At 31.4% G+C, this 19,969-nt stretch overlaps 1 protein-coding gene across 3 annotated transcripts in view; it reads right to left on the bottom strand.

Moving 5' to 3' along the window:
• Positions 1-1,737: 1,737 nt before the first annotated feature.
• SS18 (SS18 subunit of BAF chromatin remodeling complex) overlaps positions 1,738-19,969 on the bottom strand; it is an 83,606-nt gene continuing 65,374 nt past the window's right edge. The window contains exons 7-11 of one of the 3 annotated variants that reach the window (XM_051970316.1): positions 19,572-19,676; positions 16,780-16,872; positions 15,882-16,004; positions 10,729-10,862; positions 1,738-3,512 (exon numbers count right to left, since the gene is read on the bottom strand). In XM_051970316.1, the coding sequence (XP_051826276.1) occupies positions 3,486-3,512; positions 10,729-10,862; positions 15,882-16,004; positions 16,780-16,872; positions 19,572-19,676 (482 nt within the window). In that variant the 3' untranslated portion in view covers positions 1,738-3,485. The remainder of the gene's footprint in view (positions 3,513-10,728; positions 10,863-15,881; positions 16,005-16,779; positions 16,873-19,571; positions 19,677-19,969) is intronic. The other 2 variants (XM_051970317.1, XM_051970318.1) reach the window with 2 other exon arrangements.

Here is a 19,969-nt window from a genome sequence, read left to right as displayed (position 1 = left end):
AACATTATTCTAAGAAGGGGATCCACACATGTCACCAAACTGTATGCAAAAAAGACACCCTTCTAGTACAAGTAGTTCTTTTTGGCAGAAAACAGAAAGTGAATGGATGAACTGTTGGTATTGGGAGTCAGAAGAGCTGCATTCAAATCCTGCTTCAGATAATGCTGTGTGATTCTGAGGAAGTCAGTTAACTCAGATCCAGTTTCTTATCTGTAACATGGACATTAAATAATAGCATCTACCTCACAGGGTTGTTTTGAGAAGATAAAATATGTAAAGAGCTTTCCACACTAGCTAGTATTATTAATAAATATAAAACCATTATTAACACATACAGAACCATTCAGCTTTAGAAATAAACACATTCTTAATTATTAGAACACAAAATAATCTTTTTGAATTTAACACACTTTCCAATAAACTCTCTATAGAAAAATTTCAATTATTTGAAGGAAAAAAAATACTTTTTAAAATCTTATACTCATTAATCTAAAAAAAAAAAAAACCATCAATGACAGTAGTCACCACTTTTTTTTTCCATCTAATCATTATAATTTAAAAAGGACTCAAATAGATTTTAGAGCAGCATAAATTAGATGTATTTTAAAAATACAAAAACAAAAAATAATTATATGCTGATTATTATGCCCATTGTCACCACTATCCTCTCCAAAACAATATTGAATTGGAAATCCTAGCAACAACAATGAAAAGAAAAAAACATTCCGAAACCAGGGAATTCATTAAGTCCCATCTTCTCATTTTATAAAGGAATTTGAACATAACTTTCCTAAGTAAAAGAAAAATAAGTGTCACTGGTCTCACATTCCTAGTGCATTGTTTTCTAATATGTCACTCTAGTATGTATGTTTATTTCCAGAAAGTTCTCCATTTTCTCAAGTAGCAAAGTGTTTTCCAAAAAATGCAGTGGTTTCAATAGGCTTCCATAAAATTATCAACAATTAAATTCTCAAAGAATCTAGTACTTAATTTTCAAATTGATCTATATTCAATTTTTATTTAATGCTTTTCTACATTTTATTTTTATATCTTTATAAAACAAATTTTTGCCTATTACTGTAAACTTTCAAAAAATAAAATATCATTTCCAAAAATATATAATCTAGATGGGAGTACCAAATTTGGTGAGAAGCTATAGCTTAGGTTATTCTTCTAACAAGGTACCAAAGGAATATGGTAATTTTTGTCACCACCAATTAAAAACTTTTACGAAATAGGACCGTTATAAAACAATTAAACCTTGCAAATGCACTAGTCTCCAGGAAGGAAGTCCTAGAGGAAATTCTGCTTATTAAAATTGCAATTTTAGTTTCCATTAAAAGGAGAATAAGACAACAGAAGATGGGTTGGCAAGACAAATTATTTCTTAATGTCAGTTGAGCTTATTTCAAATGAGATAACATATCTACACCAGGTTGGGTTCAGCACATTTTTGTCTCCTCGACTCATTTATCTAATTCAGTCATCTTGATTATAGCCTCATGGACTTCATTTTCTGAGAAAGAATTTTGTAACAAACAGCCTACACAACATGCTGATTACTGAACAGTTAATTCTAATTAACTTGGGCATGGCAAGAGAATTTTGATAAAGTCCTAGAATACAAATACAGTTTTGCTTTTACTGGACCAACTTACATAAAAAAAAGCCACAGCAAAGTCTCTAGATGAGACAATAGAGTGAAAGAGATCTAATTTAAAGAAACAAATGAGAAAATTAAAATCACAAATAATTTATTCTTCCGTTAGAGTTGATACAGTTTTAAATAGCAATGAAGTACACAGTGGTGGAAAATTGGCACAGAACCTACAAGCACTTCACTCACAATAATGCTGTTCACGCTTTATCTGTTCAAACCTTGATATGCATTTCCTACTGACCAACTTAATAAAAGAAACAAAATTTTTCTTTTACAACAAATGAATTTAAATTCCTCCATTTGAGTCCACTGTATGTTTTATCTCATTCAAATGCTATGGTATCATAACATACACTTAGTTCTTACAAGTAAAAAAATCAAATTGAAAAGTCAAATTCAGAAATAAAAGAACATCCCCTTCCAAAGCAGACGCAAGTGATAAAAATGGTGTTTTACCTTTAGGCTAATTATGTTTTCAAATTATAAATGCACAATTGTTGAAAACCTGTGAAAGCATGGAGTCCTACACACTTCAATATTAATCTTGAATTTAGGCAAAATTATTAGGGATATGTAGTTCTCAAAATAACAAATAAGTACCATTCTATTGAACAAGGTGCTGCTGCTATCTCCCATGCAACATTTGTAGGCTTTAATCCATTTCACAACAAAACCTGATATAAATGCATATATATTTCACCATTAAATATTTTCCTAAACATTTCTTGGTCTCATCTTAACCAACAGGAAAATAGGACAAACACAAAAATGTCCCTTTCTAAAGATATTATTCCCAATTAAGAAAGTTAGATAAGGGTAAAGTCTCCTATGCTAAATTATAAACCAATTATTCATCTAAAGGTTAAAAAAAAATTGACTGAATCAAACTCTCCTTGACATCATTTATTGTATTCCCCCCCACCCCCACTTACTTCAAAGCAAGTAAAATTAATACTTTTGGTCTATTTGTTTGTTTTGTTATTGCTCTTAAGAAGAGATTAACATTTGATTTACACGAAGCTATTACCAAAGATTTCTCAAATCCAACCCAAAGTAGTTCTGTTATTGCCTCACATTTTAAACTGTATTATAAATGATCTTTACAAAAAGATTTCTCTCCACAAAACAAGGCGGCTTTTAAAAAACGTATTCTTTTTACTCAAAACAGCATCACATTACCCTTGATTATCTTATAGATAACAGGGATTCAAATTTCCTACACAAGATCTCTGGATAGTGGACATATGGCGTGCTTTGTCTTCTCCCTCACCTTTATCTTTATGTTACACCATTTTGAGACCAACCCAATCAAGCATTTACCATGCTCGGATCCACATTAACAGAGGGTTTCTGATCTTGCCCACAGCATAGTGTACTGCCTTGCATATGAAATAAACATAATATACAAAATATTGCTGCTGTAAAAAGTGTGCATTTCCCTCTTCCCCTTACAAAAGAATCTGTGGAAAAGTATTAAATTCCCTTAACCTTCATAAACATACAAAGCTGTTCACACCTTTCAGTCTGTAACAGGCCATTTGAAACACAGTTCTAAAATCATTGCAAATTGGCTGTTGTATTTTCTGTCCAATGTTGCCATCTAGAGTAGAGATGTGAAATCAGAAGGTTGGGGTTTTTTTGATACTATATAGCCTTTTTACAACTAGCCCATTAAGACTGCTTACTGAAAAACAGTCATTTATCCACAAGATTTTTCCAAAAACTAGACGGAATGAAATATTTTCTTCACAGGGAGGTGTCCACAGTGCTGAGGTGACAATATGGCTGCTAATAGATACTGGCTACTGGAATGTAAGTACTTTTTTCACTGCTGGTAATTTCCATATTGACCCTAAAAAATAAAATGTTAAATATGATTAGGTTAATAGCTTTGATCATTTTCTCTGCTTAAACAAAGAAAAGTAACAACTCATTTAAAACTATATCTTTATATGTATATATCTTACTAAAAATGAAAAATTATACATTAAAAATCAAGACTTTTTTAAAAATATCTTGGAATTTTTTTTAAAGGCCACTTAATTGCAAATTATTTTGGTAACTGAATATGGAAGAAATGGTCAGCTAAACCAAATATTAATTGTGAAGCTATATTTTTAACTTGCATTACGATGTACAGAATATATATTAGGTGTGTCATCTCCCAATATTAAAGAACTATACCTACTAATAATACTAAAAGATTTCCAATTTCTAGAAAAATAAAGAAAATACAGTAGTGATTGCTTTTTACTTTACATTTTAAAAAATATAATGGAAACTACATGGTAAGTAAACATATTTAACTAGATATCACATTAAAACATATTTATGAAAATTTAAGTTTTAAATCTTTTTTTTTTTTTACTCAAAAATTTCTCACATTCAGGACCAAATACTAAAATTTATCTTCTTTATTAAATCATTAGAAAGGCATAGGTAATAAAGCTTATCCATAGTATGACAGTATTGAATGAGTTATACATAAAGTCTATGAAAATATTTAAAAACAATGAAAAGTACTTCCAAATTAACCAAAAAAGTTATCACTTTCAATGCAAACATTTTTAAACTCTTTCACAACATATGCCCTAGTTCAGAGTACAAGCTAAAAAAGCAAGAAAACAGAATTCCTCCAAGAAAGGAAACATTAAATTTTAGAACTTTTAAATTCTTCTCAGTTAATCTAAGTCATGTAAAAATGTTTAATGTTTAAATACAACTTTTAACTGTTTTCATCTAATACTTATCACACTATGAACATTCGTAATAAGTATTCAATTAAATAATATTAATATGTTCAATCCTCAACTTCTGACAAGTTGTATTCCAAAAATTTGTTTTTAATTTGGGTGCTTGCTATTTGTAATAATTTCCTGCCAGAAACATTATAAATTACAATTCAATTACCAGACTATTTCTCCACCAAATAAGTTAAATTTAATCCATAATTCAGGTAGCATTTTGTATGCCCCTAATGAAAATAGAATTGGAACACAGTTATAGTAGAAAACAGAAATCCACAGGTTAAGTTGACTGAAAAAAAAATCTTTTTAAGTAACTAGTAAACAATAATTGCAAATAATAATTCTTTTAAAAGTTATTCTGCATACTAATTCCTGACAGGATGATCAAGAAGATAATGAGCCACATGATAAAAGAGTCTTATTAATCAGCATGGAGAGTTATTCCAGAAGGTAGGAAAGTTTTATGTCATAAAGTTAGGGGAATGAAGAATAATGGAGAACTAAAAGAAAACATGACCAGTGCAAGGCACAATGGATCACTGGGCCCAGAGTGAAAATTCTAAGGTAGGTAAGCTAATAAGAAAGGTTTGGAAAAAATTAAGAACAGCATTGGTCTCAGGAAAAAACAGACAAGCTAAAGGAAGAACATAAGAGGAATCAGAGGCCCAACAGCAAATGCATACAAGCCACCATGTTTTGATGGTAAATGCAAGAAAGAATAAAAAACACAAAGGTAACAGAAAGTGTAATTCATGAAGAGCAGAACACTAGGGTTCGTGCATTGTGACTCAGAAAGTGGGACTCTTCTTTCCCCTTACTAAAGAAGAAGTGAGACACAAGGGTAGAGGAAAGAAGAGTGAGTAGGAGGACTGCAGAGGGTGACTATGGGAATAAAGCAAGAGGGAGGGTAAAAAAGAGAGGAAAGAAGATTCCTGTGACCAAGGGAAAGCATTTAGCACAGCGCCTGGCACATAGCAAGTGCTTAACAAGTGTTTATGGGACTTACTGATTTTCTGAAAGTAGAAGAGGAAGAAACAAGATGAGATGGAAGAAGTGGGCCTTCCCACAAATCACTAAACAGCCAAATCAACATCTTTAAGTCATCCAAGTTTAAATTCTTATTGTCAGTGTTTGAACCTTCCCTTTTTTTAACCCAAGAATAAAACAACTGCCAAATCTTGTCAATTCTACATCCACAATATTTATTCGCTCCTTTCTACTTAAATTGTAAGCATTATAGTTTTTGTCTTCATTTCTTCTCATTTTTAAAAGCGAAGGAAATAGACTTCCCAAAACCAATGTATAACACTATTTGAATAATCTTCTAAACCCACTATTCTGATAGTATTCCTCCTCTATTCAAAAAACTAGAGGTGTTAAACTCAGAATATATGAGGCCTCCAACACTCTTGAGTAAAGTCTGAACCAGAGTAAAATACTGATCCATTATTAAAAAAGAAATGTAGATAATATGTGATTTTCTAAGTAGATATGTGACCAAAGATTTAGGAATCATATGGGTTAGTGGGCCTCTATTTCTTTGGTTCTGATACCACTGATTGAGTCACTTAAGTCTTGTTTAACTCTTCATGAGCTCCTTTGGGGTTTTCTTGATATAGATACTAGAGTGCTTTACCATTTCCTCTTCTAGCTCATTTTACACCTGAGAAAACTGAGACAAACTGGATAAGTAACTTCCCATGGGTCTATGTCTGAGGCTAAATTTGAGTATTCCTAGTATCATTTTCTTTGGCTAATTCTTATTATCAATTTCCTTAGCCAATTCCAAGAAATCAAGAAAGTTCAGATGTTCACTTAGAATCTTTCGTTTTTCACTCAGCTTGCTAAAGCTTGCTAAACACCAATAAAAAGACTGTCTTCAGTGACTATCTAGTGTATAAAGAGCTAAGTTCAATTCAAATCAATAAGTATCTACTGAGGGCCTATTTTGTGCCAGAAACTGTGCTAAATACTAGTACTGCAAAGAGAAAAATGATAACAGCTCCTGTCATGCATAAGCTTACATTCTGATCAGTTGGCTTTTCCAACACTAAGGAATAATTTATCTTCTCCATCCACACCAAAAAATTGCCTTAAGGATATTTTAACTTTTAACCACAAGTTATTTATTTATCCCAAGTACAAAAACACACTGGTTGTTCCAGTGTCCACTTTTTTTAGCAAAGTGTCTAGGTATTTAATAAGTGTTTAATGAGTAAGCATGAAAAAAACACAAAAAAATATTGGCACCAGAAACCTCAGATTCTAAGTATAGTCAATTAGCTTCTCCTTTCTACAAGTTGTACTAGAGCTCAGAACTTTTTCCACTTTTCAACTCCTACACTGATGCTTGGATTATTATAGCTTCTCCATCTCTGAATAAGACATATTCTGAGGGTGGGAACAATAGCTATATGAAGGTGCTACCTCCTTAGAAAGCCTTTCTAAATATTAGTTGTTAAATTTTTAACTTCTCAAATTATCTTCTATTTATTGATCTAATAACTATTGTACCTCTCCCAGGAAAATGTAAGCTTCCTGAAGCCAAGGGCACATATTTGGTATTTTTGTCTTTGCATCCCTTAGGTCTAGCTCAGTGTCTCATACAAAATAAGCATTTAAGTAATGCATTTGAATTAAACTGAATTCATCTAAGTACATATCAGTCAAGTAGCCTTGGAAAGACCAGCACTAATCAAATGGGTGGGGATTGGTCAGACTGCAAGGGATTGCAAGCAAAGTGATTAGGAAGAGAAGAAGTGACATCAACAAATAGTATTAATAATTTATTAAGCTCTTACTATGTGAGTCACTAAGCATTTATTAAATACCTCTATCTTAAAATGTAATTTTTCGTTTGGATCTCTGAATCTTCTCAAAATATCTTGGAGTTTACTAGTTAGATTGCTTTCTTAAGAACCATGCCTTAAACCAAAACCATTCAGATTCTCTTAGATTGGTCAATAATAGGTCCCAGGCCAAGTTCCAATTAGTCTTTGGCCCAGACTGACTCAGAGGACCTTATCTTCCAAGATTTATTTTATTTATTTTGGGTGTTGTTTTGTTGTTGTTTTGACTAGGTAAGAGACTATTCTTTGCTTCAGTTGCAACCTAGCACCTTAGCACTGAATGGATGTGACTTCAATCAAACTGAGAGTTGCGGAAGAACTAAGCTTAAAAAGGCCAATATCTCCCATCTCCAGTCATTCTGGACCCACATGACTCTGATGGGGAAAGTGAGGCAGATTACATACCATGGCATTACCTCCCAGATGTCAATTAGAATTAAGGACAAACAACAACAGTAACCATCACTAGCCAAATCCTAAATATCTATCAAAAAATTTTTTTAAAAGGTTAAGTTTACTTGGAAGTAAAGAATTTTTCTCCCTCTTTTATAGGATAAGACAAAATTAATTGGTAGTCCTATTAACACCACCTATACACTCCATTCTGCCTGACTTAAAATTACAAAGTCTTAGGAGCTGATTCCCTGTAATGCATCTAGTTCAATTCCCCATCCAAGACCCATTCATTTAAATTTCTCCTAATCTTATAACAGTCCCAGGACTCTGTAAAGACTAATGTAAAAATTCATATTCTTAAGTTAGCGTCTCCGGTACCAATCTTCTACCTATGAGACACTTTCATTTAAAGTCCTTTTTTCCCCAAAATTAATTAATACTGGGATTAGTTATACTTACATGTAGAGTCAGTATAGTTAAAAAAGTTTTTTTTTTTTAAATTCTAATATTAAAAGAGCGGCATTATAGTGCTACAGAGTTGAAATTAAAAAATGTAAAAAAAAAACAGAGATGAATGACTGAAGAAGCAGATGAACTGGTTGTAGAGGCTTCAGCTGGGAAAGGTTGGGAAAATAAGCAAACAGAAAAAGATTCTGATCACAGAAAGTTACCAGAGTGACAATATCAAAGTGCACAACTCAGAAGATGATTAAAAAAGTTCCTATATCCAAAGCCTTCAAGAAAAATAAGTGATCTCAGGCCATGTGGTAGGGCTCAAAAGGGATTGTGAAAATCAAGTAAGACAGGTAGAAGAAAAATGAAATTGATGCAAAAGAAAGTACAAAATGCTAATAGGAAAAGAATGCCTTATAAAGCAAAATTGGCCAAATGAAAAAGAAAGTACAAAACTCGCTGAGGAAAATAATTCCTTAAAAATTAGATTTGAGCAAATGAAGCTAAAATGATTCTATGAAAAATCAAGAAACAATAAAACAAAACCAAATGAATGAAAAAATACATGAAATATTTAATTGGAAAAACAACTGGAAAATAGATCCAAGAAAGATAATTTTTAAATTATTAAAAAGCATTGTCTACTTGAAGGCCATACTCAAGAAAAGAACCTAGATATCATCTTTCAAAAAATTATGGATAAAAGTTGTCCTGATATTCTAGAACCAAAAGGTAAAATAGAATTGAAAGAATCCCAATCACCTCTTGAAAGAGATAGCAAGAAGAAAACTCTAGGAATATTTATAGTCAAACTCTGGAACACTAGGTCAAAAAGAAAATATTACAAGCATCCAGAAAGAAACAATTCAAGTATAATGGAGCCACAGTCAGGATAAGGCAAAATTAAGCAGCTTCTATATTAGATGCTCTTTGACAAGTATTTGTTCTATACTATGTAACTGGTAACTAGAGAAAAAGAGGCCATAATACTTGGTAGTCCTAATGAAAAAGATTTAATAGCAGACTACAAAGAAAAAAATTCTCAAGATGAAGTCTGGATGATAGCAATCTATTCCTTAGAAGAGAATATCCTCCAAATTCAACTATTATAAATATTACTTACTCAAGATTAATAGTTTTCATAGACGCATGAATTTTTGAGCTAGAAGAGCCAACAGAAATCAAGTTCTCATTTATAGATAAATAAACTGAGACAAAAGAGGGTGAGATTTATTTTTAAAAAAAAAAAAATCAATAGATAGGAAGTGCAGAGCTATAATTTGAATTCAAGTCCAATCAAAATCCAATGTTTTTTCCATTAAATAAAGAAGCTAATCATTCAATCTGTAGATTATCTAGTTTCTTGCTTTTTTTCCTCTTGCATAGCTGGAGTTCATTTTACTTTTTACCAATACTGTTCATCAGATACAAGAAAATAATTAAAATTCAAACATCAAATTGTCTACTCAAAAACCTTTGTTAGGTTTGAGGAAAAACAATTAACTAACAGTTAAAATACTATTCTTTCTGTCTATTTCAATTATTACTATCTCCTTATCTCTATTATTGTTCATAGGTGAGAGTAGGAAGGTAAAATATTAGTGACTAAACTTTACAAATTCTGTATTTTAATTCTGCATAAAATATACTAGCTGTAATATAAGTATTAAAATTAGTAAATTTAAAAGTATGAACTATGTACTATGTTTTAAATTAAAATAAGGACTATGGAGGGAAAGATACGGTATAAAGGGTATGCCATCTTGCTGTGAAGATAAGATTTAAACATAAAACAATGAGATAATAATGTTAAACAGTATACAGCTATTATTCAAGTTCAAAAAAGGACAAAATTAATATAATCTGTAATTATTTGGAAGTGAACATGTAAAATCTGAGTTAAGCCTTGAAAAACGAGTACTTTAGACAAATCAGAAGATAAGGTAGTATTATTCTATATAGAAAGAGCAAAGGATAAGAAATAGGGTGTGAAGAGTTCAAGGGAGTGGTAGGTACTAGAAATAAGAACTGAATTACTATACATAAAATGAGATTACATATAAAAAGTGCTTTTTTAACCTTCAAGAGCTATATAATATTTATTATTACTATTGTTGTTATTACATGGGATTTATGGGAAACCGCTATGCGAAAGAAATGGACAAGAAAATTAGAGTTAAAATAAAATCAAATGATCATGAGAGGCTTACACATCACACTGAGCAATTAAGACTATTATTGTGTAGCCTACAGCTTTCCAAATGGTTGATAAAAATCATTAATATCAACAGGTAAACTGAGAACTAGTATGCTACAAATACGACCTCATTCCCATGACTTAGAAACATTTCCAATAGGCAGATGGGCCACTAAAATAAATTTAAAGGAGAGAAATGGGCTGTCAGCAAAGTGACAATTTATAAATGATAATGTATCCTGTTCAATACCTCCCCTCCCAACAAATGACATTTCCCAAAAAAGCAGGGAATTCTGGTTATAGACAAATGGAAAGCCATTAATAAGAATATTGAAGGGAAAATGGAGCCTTCTAAACTAAAAACCAGTATTAATGAAAAGGGAAACAAAAAAAAAAAAAGCTGAAATATAATCACAGGTACTTTACCTGGTCATATCCATAAGGCCTCTGTTGGGGTGGTTGTGGTGGTCCAGGCTGTGTAGGTCTGTACCCCCCATATTGCTGACCTTGTCCTTGTGGATAGTTGGGATATTGTGGTCCTGGACCACTCTGTGATGGACCTGTAAGATTTTTTACAAAAAATAAGGATTCATATCCCAAAACATAAAATATATATCAATAGAAGTCCCTTAGAACTAAATGGTTCATTTAGTAATAAAGAGGTGGCACAGCAGAGCAGAAAGAACATTGGATTTGAACTCAGAATCCTAGTATTCATTTCCCATATGATCTCAGGCAAGTTACCTATCTGCATCTATAAAATTAAGAGATTGGAACAGATGACCAAAGAGTACAAATATAGCCATCATTTGGCCTCACTTAGACAATCCTGTATAGGACATATCTATGTTTCTAAAGTATTTACAATTCTTTTGGCATCTTATTTCTTAAGTTACACTATAAAAGGGGGGCTACATTTAGATTTTTAAATAAAGTTTACCAATTTTGAATCAGTAATGATGATGAGGAGGAGGACAATGACAACAATAGCATTAATAGAATGTTTATTAAGTACCAAAACACTGTGCTAAGAACTGTTAATTATTGCCTCACTTTACTTTATAGATGAGAAAATAAAAGTAAAACAGACGCAAAATGATTTGCATAGGATCATCATAAAGCTTTTTAAAGAAGGAACACTTTGCCAACAAAAGAATTTAGCTTTTGACATTTCATTGATGAAATTATATTTTAACTACCAAAGCAATTAGTATCTTATATCCCAAACATTTCTAACAGCCTTAAAAAAATGGATAGCAGAAAGAGATTGCTGTAAAATAATTAAGAACCATGATAGCCAGATATTGTAACAAACATATCACTGCCAAGTTTACAAAGCTGAAAATATTTCAACATATAAAACAATGGGATTTATACATTTATATGATTTTAGAGGCATAATTTCAAACATTATTAACTAAGAGAGTCAAACGATTACTTTTCCTCTGCAGAATATGTTGCAACATAACATTCTTTTTTTTTTAAATAACTTTTTATTGATAGAACCCATGCCAGGATAATTTTTTACAACATTATTCCTTGCACTCACTTCTGTTCCGATTTTTCCTTTCCCTCCCTCCACCCCCTCCCCCAGATGACAAGTAGTCCTTTACATGTTGAATAGGTTACAGTATATCTTAGATACAATATATGTGTGTGGAACCGAACATTTTTCTTGTGCAACATAATATTCTAACAAATAAATAAATAGTGTCTCAAGCTGTATATTTTATAACCAGAAGTACCTTTACAGCATTGTTGGGTATCACTATTTTAAATGTCTTATTTGACCATGGCAAAAAAAATAATTTGGCATGAAAAAGATTGTAACGGATTGATGTATTTTTTTCTGCCTAAGTCTAAATCTAGTTTTCCAAATGGAAATGTTAGCTCTAAAAAAATTGCTATCTACCATAAATAATTCTGTATAGAGCTTAAACTGGAAAGCTTTGACACTTGAATGTTTCGTACAACAAAAATGAGAAAGCTAGCTATTCAAAATCTGCCTTAGAAAACAGATCTCAGAGGGAAATAAGAGGCAATAATAAATCAGCATTTTAGGATTAAAAATAGGAGAAAATAATTTTCTCATGTAATCCTAATCTTAAATAAATTCCATCAGTCTAATTATAACTCTAATTTTTTCCACTATAGAAATACTTGGCTTTTAAGGTTGGAGGGAAAGACAAAACAAACTTTTCCTCAGGTTTTCTTGATGTTTAGATGGTGACATTTAGCTACTTGCTAAAAACTTTATTTAATTCTATATTTCACCATATCATCCACCCCTCATGATCATTAATTATTTTTATATATCAATGCATGTGCTTCTTTCTTTAAATGTTAGACTTTCAACTAATGAAGTCTTATGTTATTTGTTTTTTGTTATCTATTATAACTATTTTCATTTGATAGCATTTAAACAAAAACATTTAAATATATGTATGTATGTATAGGTCTCTACCTGTGTATATAAAAGGTTACCTTCTCTATGCGTTGGTTTTATCATCTGCAAAATGGGAATGATATTACAGCACCTACTTCACAGGACCAAAGGAGGCAACAGATGTAAAGTGCTTTGCAAATCTAAAAGCTATATATAAACTCTTATTATTAAATCTAGAGAACAAAAACTAAATAATAATGAAATATAAAGTTTCCTCAAAACTACTCAAGTGGAGGAGGAAGTAATGAGCTAGAAGGTTCTGCTGTGAAAGACACGAATAAGCCGCATATGGGCAAAACATGATACAGCAAGAAAAATTTCTAAGACTTTAACATGAAATGGGGAAGGAATATTTTTTTAACTATCTCTAACAATTCTTTAGGACTATTAAGCTGCAATTCTATATTGGCAGGGGTAGTTAACTTCTTTACCAAATGTTCCTTTCATCAATGAAAACACAGAATCCAAACAAAAAATAATTTAAGATGAATTTCTTTAATGTTTTTAAAACAAGCAAAGCTAATTATGATGTATGGAAGCAAAGAAAGCATCATGTCAAAGTGAGACATGCTACAGAATCTCTAGGACCTAAACTTTACAGTACATGGGATTGCTACTGTAATACTCTGAAAATACTCTGAGACTGGTAAAACTCATGCCATTCCTTATTCAGTACTCAATGATTTACATTATTCATAAGTGAGAGTTTGAAATTAGAGAATTTTAAATCGTTGCCTAATATCATGACCAAGAGGTAAGAATAAGAAAATATACCTATACTTTACTATAAATTCTATAATAGATGCCCTAAAACTTTTTTCTTCCTCCTGAGGAAGCAAATATTGTGATTTAAAGCCAAAATACTAAAGGAAAACTATTTCTATACTCCTGGTTCTATTTCCCCAATCCTCTTCCCTTTTCCATTAAAAAAAAAAAAGATCTTGTTCACTGTTGAATACAAGCTGCTATCTTTGGACAACACACTGGTATAACAGATTACCAAGATACATCTATGAATTCTTTAGAAAACTGAAATAAGACTTACAAAGCATATGGTTAACTATCTTCAAATATCTAAAGGCTTGTCCTTTAAAACAGAGATTACCTTTCTCCTGTAGTTCTAAGACAGAATCAGCACTAATTCAATTCAACAAATATTTATTAAGAACCTACTATGTTCAAAATACTGTTAGAAGTTCTGGGAACACAGACAAAAATAAAAAGTTTCTCTCCTCATTACAAAACATAGAACCTGATAAAACAAAAGAACACATTTTCTAGCTGTTTGATAGAACAGGACTGCTGTATGGCACAATCATCTATAACAGAAAATGTTTAGTTAAGAGACTAGATGATCATCTTGCTGGATAATATAAAGGAAAGACTTGGGAACATTTATTAAGCACTGTGCTAAGCACTAGGGATACAAAAGGAGGCAAAGGCAGACTCTGCCCTTAAGGAATTCACAATCTAATGGGGAAGACAATATGCAAACATACATACATAAAACAGGATAAATAGGAAATATTTAAGAGAAGAAAGGTGCTGCCATTAAGAGGGGTTGAGAAAGGCTTCCTGTAGAAAGTAAGATTTTAGCACAGACTTAAAAAGAAGTGAAAGTATTCAGCAGTCAAGAGTAGTGGAGGGAGAGTATTCCACTACTGAGGGAAAATAAAGGACAAGCCCAAGACAAGAATAAGCAGAGCTAGAGAGATATAGGCACCTTTTTTGTTTTTGTGTCTTCAGTGCCTAGCACAATACCTGGCACACAAGTGCTTTATGAATGCATGATGAATTGAATCAAAGGCAAAAGAGGAATAAGCTTAGAGAAAATGGAGAACAGAATGAAGCCAACTATCCTCTACTAGCTTGGCAATTAATTTGTCCATGTGTATCAAAAGAACAGGGAGAGAGAAGTAAGATTTCAAATGACTAAGGAAAGATTATGTGGTGATAAAGTAGAGTTATCAGATGGAAACACTGGTACCAAACAGGAAGGAAGAAATGGGAAGCTGGCTGAAAAAAGGGTCAAGCAAAGTTTTTTAAAGGCTTGGGGAGAGAAGATATAATTGTTGGAGTAAGTAAGATCTTAAGAGGAGATATTGATGTAGTAAGGGACAAATGAAGAGGGATTCATCAGTCCTGTAAAAAAGTAGGAATGCCTCTTCCTTGGGCTGGAGGAAAGGAAATAATGAATGGTAATGCCAAAAATTTTAAGTGCTAGAAGACAAAATTTTTTCCTAGTGAAAAGCATCAATATTCTCCGCAAAGGAATTACTCTGATTATTGTAGTTTTGAGGGATCTTAATGCTTCCTTTTGATAACTATATCATCTCTTACAATTTATAGTTCTTCCCCTCCTGGTTCATCTCCCTGCTGCCAGAACTTTAGACTCAGTCTCTGGGAAATTTTATCTTATTTAACTGTGACTTCAACTTCAACTCCAACTTCCCAGCTATCTCTAAACAATGGTGTCATAAATATTCCAATCCTTACCCTTTTCTAATCACCTTTTATATGTTGTTTTCCTCCATTAGGAGGTCCATTTGTATATTTGAAATGTGTATATTTTCAGAGGTTTTCAATATATTGCTCAATTGTGCTCATTTTTTTTCTCCTTTTGATTTTTAAATTTTGGTCATATGAGAAAGCTTTCTGGAAGAATAGAAGAAAAAGATACAAGAGGAAATTCAAATGATACAGAAGGGCAAAAGATATCAAGAAAAAATTATTTTTAAAAAAAAAAGCATATAAGATTCTTGAGGACAGGGATACTATCTCATTTGTTTTTCTATCACCCATGCTTTGAACAGCAGCTAATCTTCATAAAGATAAATTTTAAAATAACTTAATTAAATATTTTTATCAAAGGTTGATTCATGACACAAAAAAGGAAATTATTAACTATTTGCTTCATTTAACATTATTATTATTATTGTGAGTAAAATGGCTGTCAGTGTCTTCAGAGGTTTTTTTTTCCTTTCTAACAAAGTTGAATTCTAATAAATTTATCAGAATTATAGGCTGCAAACAGTAGGGAGGATTCTTCTATATATTCTTCAATAATATACTCTTTCCTACCTGTCTGACCACCACCACCCCATCCCAAATTTACAATAATCTATGTACATACCATAACCCTGTTGCTGTCCTGGATAAGGCTGCTGACCTGGATACTGCTGCTGTTGTGGTGGATAACCTTGTTGTGGAGGTGGTCCTTGATATGCATCTTGCTGCTGACCATACTGTGAATTCCCTGCAGTACGATTGGAAGAGGGAAAAAAAGAGCCATTGAGAGGTTTGCTTAATTAATTTATTTTTCCTTCTAAGATGCACAGCCAACAACACAAGAACAAAAATGAAATGCAATCTTGATTTTTAAAAGTTAACAAAACAAAGAAAACTCAAACCAAACAGAAGGATTCGGCCAAACAAACTGCAGTTAAAGCCAATTTTGCAAGGTTGAACTGCAGCATTTTCAGCGTCTCTGCCATACGAGCATTTACATTTACTGGAACATCACAGTCATAAGATCATGACTATGCTAAATAAAATAAAAAAGACAAAATTAAAGACAGCTACAAGAGCACATACTAGCTACACAAGATCAGCAAGCTGTTCCTAAAGGCACTATATTTATATATGAAATTATGTATGCAAATGTGTATATATATATATATGTATATATGTAAACACACACAGGGGGGGGGGAAAAACAACCAAACTGATGGATTTATGTTTAAATAGAAAGTTTCCACTGAGTAAAAAAAAAAAAAAAAAAAAAAAAAAACTAAAGATCTTTTAGTCATTTTACTGTTGTTAGAAAATGGGCAAATTATGGTTACACATTTTAGGTGTTTGCAAGAAAATTATTTCCATTGCTGTGGAGTCTCCATGACTTTCAAGATAGCAAATAACTAGTCCTCTACCAGAGTTTTTGTTTGGATATAAGTTGCCTTGTGCAAGAAATATCATTCCTGGGGGAGGAGATATATATATATGTGCATATGTGTGTGAAGGTATATAGATACCTCCTTCGTAGTAATGTTGTGAGGAATCCTCATAAGGCCTATCGTAGCCTTGTTCAGGATACGACGGTTGCTGATAACCGTAATCATTATGACCTACATCAATTCGACAAGAGACAGGAAGAAACGTTAATGGCCAATGAGTGAAAATTCTAAAAATATTTTAAACTTTCAGATAAAATGAAAAAAAATTTAACTGGAAATACATAAAAAAATTTTTTTCAATTGCATTAGCCAAGTATTTACCAATATGACTGAATTTCATATTGAGTCAACGTGCAGAATTTTTTAAAATAAAAAGCAATAGTTTTAGAAACATCACAGAAAGGGACAATCTTAACCCTCTGATAATCCTCATTGGGAGAAAAAAACTTTATTTTTCATTTAAAAAAAGAGAATGAAAGCATTTAGGTCTTTCACATGTAAATAACCTGAATTAAATTAGAATGAACAAAGAAAGCAATTATCATATTTTGTCAAACACCTGTTCTGCTGATCTCCAATTCCACAGCATATGCTAAAGACAATACAAAATATAACAGAGCTTCATAAGGTTTTTTTTTCCCCTGAAAGAAACTGAGACAAAATTTTTACATTATATTTTCCTGTTTAAAGCATTAGGAACTGAAAATATATGCTTTTTTCTAAAAGCCTTTCAATTATTTCTCAAAGTATTTTTCACATAAAATCTTTACCAAATTATTGTAGCTTTTATGTTGATTAAAAATTACCTCTACCTTAATAACTCAAAGCACACCCTATCTGTATGTAATTCTGAGAAACAATCTACTTCTCCTGCAAGATTACCAAAAAATATTCCTGACTCCACAAGTGTGCTTAACAAGGAATGCACAAATATGGTAAAGCTATATTTATATATTTAGTTATATAGCTAAAGTGCTAAAATTTTGGAAATGTAACTAAATAACATAAGAAATTATAAGTATCATATTCACTGCTCTGCTCTATATTCCAAAGTTCTAAGAAACACTACCTTAGAAATACTTATGCTGTTATTTGCATATTCAGAATATAATAGAGTATGCCCAATGCTGCTTAACATAATTCTTGAACTTAAAAGAAATGGTGCGAGTAAATGTCAGACGCATATATAAAAATGCAACTATGCAAATATAAATTTTTAACTAACAATATTTAATGAAAAAGACTAAAATAAGTTATCTGATGAAGAATACTAAAATAAGTTCTCTGGTAATTTTTAAGGTTTGATAATTTATACAATTAACCTTTATATTTCATCTAAGCAGACAGGTCACATACAGAGCAATATAATTTTCAGATTTAAGAAGTGTGCTATGGAAGAATACCGAATCTTTGTTAATATACTACAAAAATAATAAAATGGATCTATGAGAAAGTTTTTTGTAGTGCCCAACTCAATCATTTCATTTATTTTAAAATAACTTAAAAGTATATGATCAAAACTATCATTGTGGCTTAACTATAATCAAGTAGTCATCCTAACACACACAATTTAATAAAGTGGACTTTTTTATTTCTTGAAAGAGCTATAAGCTATATAATAAAACTTTTCCATTAAATTTTAAGGCCACAAATATATTCAAACATAAAAATAAAAATGAGTTAATTAGCTATTTGAAGTGAAAAGCACATCATAATGGAAAAATGGAATTTCTCTGACAAATTATCCAATCATTAAATAAATCATTATCCCTAAGGATAATTAACACTAATAAGAATATTTATTAAATCTATTATAACATTATGTAATTCATTTGATAACTTTTCCAACTGTGCACTTCACTTTACTTATGTAATTAGTGCCAAAATACTTACTATATCACTAGAACAATATTAATTTCTTGTGTATCTCGCTTTATGCAATAGGCTACACGCCTATTAAATTTTTATACATTTAAACAAATGTTTCCATTTACTTATATTATTTCAGCAATGCTTTGCCTTTAATACTTAAAAGCTCCCAAATATTTTAGTTTTAAGTTTCCTTCCTCATAAATCTATTAAGTATAATTCAACTTAAATGTAACTTAAAGGAGCTTACTTTTCAAAGGAATCCTCTATTAAATCCTATTATAAAGTGAAGATTTCTTTTTGATATGAATAATTATTTCTGAATTTATCTATTATAAACATTTGGACTGTGATACCCAATGGATTTTCTTAAAGTGAGGCACACCTGTATTAACAATTGTTTCACAACCTACCTTCTTTTTTTTTTTAAACTAAATTGTCTCCCACTTCTTCTTCAAAATCCAAAGTAATTGTGCCATGAATTTCTATGAATTCAGTACACTAAAACTGAAGAATTTGTCAGATGGCAACTAAAATATCTTAAAATACATCACAGTCCCTGATCAGTATGTAAAACTTGCAAAAGTAATACAACTTGTAAATAGCTTATAAAACTGTATTCTCGATGTATACATACAATGGAAGACAACAAATCCATGTAACAAAATTGCTATGGCTGAAATTAACAAATTAACAATTTGGTTGAGAATGTACTAAAAGATCCCTTTTTATTGGTTGAAATTCTAATGATAAAACATGAAGCTCAATGGCACAAATATGTAAGTACATATTACACAAAACCTAAAGTAAATTAATTGTAATAAATTATTCTTGATGTCTTAAATTATTATAAACATTTCTGACTTTTTTATTTTAAAAAGTACCTGTCACTGAAACAGAATGCTAACTTTTTCACCCCAATTAAGTGGTTTTTAATAGCTGTCTATATTAATATTGGGCAGTTATAGAAAAATGGGAAAGTTAACATTAGGAGAGATTACCATCAGGGTAATATTGCTGGTTCATGCCTTCTGGAGGACCTTGTCCACCATGACTGTATTGGTCCCCATAATAGTCTTCCTGGCCTGAGTACTGCTGTGGTGGGCCTGAAAAACCACAACCAGTCAAGATGTAAATAATTTATTTTCTCTTTTATCAAAGGCTTTCTTTCTAATCTGATCTTAGAGATAGATTTCTCAAATGTAGACTCCCCAACCCATTCTTTGGCATTTCAGACATTCTAATTATTCTGTTATTTTACAGCTACACACAAATACATACAACACATTTCGTAGCTTTCCTACTTGGCTCTTACACACTAAAGTTAATCCAAAGAAAACATGTACAATATCAACAGTTCAGAATCTTGTGGCAAGAAAAAGAAAAGCTAAAAGACAAC

The sequence above is a fragment of the Antechinus flavipes genome, chromosome 1 (genome assembly GCF_016432865.1).
Source record: "Antechinus flavipes isolate AdamAnt ecotype Samford, QLD, Australia chromosome 1, AdamAnt_v2, whole genome shotgun sequence".
NCBI lineage: Eukaryota > Metazoa > Chordata > Mammalia > Dasyuromorphia > Dasyuridae > Antechinus > Antechinus flavipes.
Note: the sequence above shows the minus strand (reverse complement) of the source record. Positions and strands in the feature narration are given on the sequence as shown.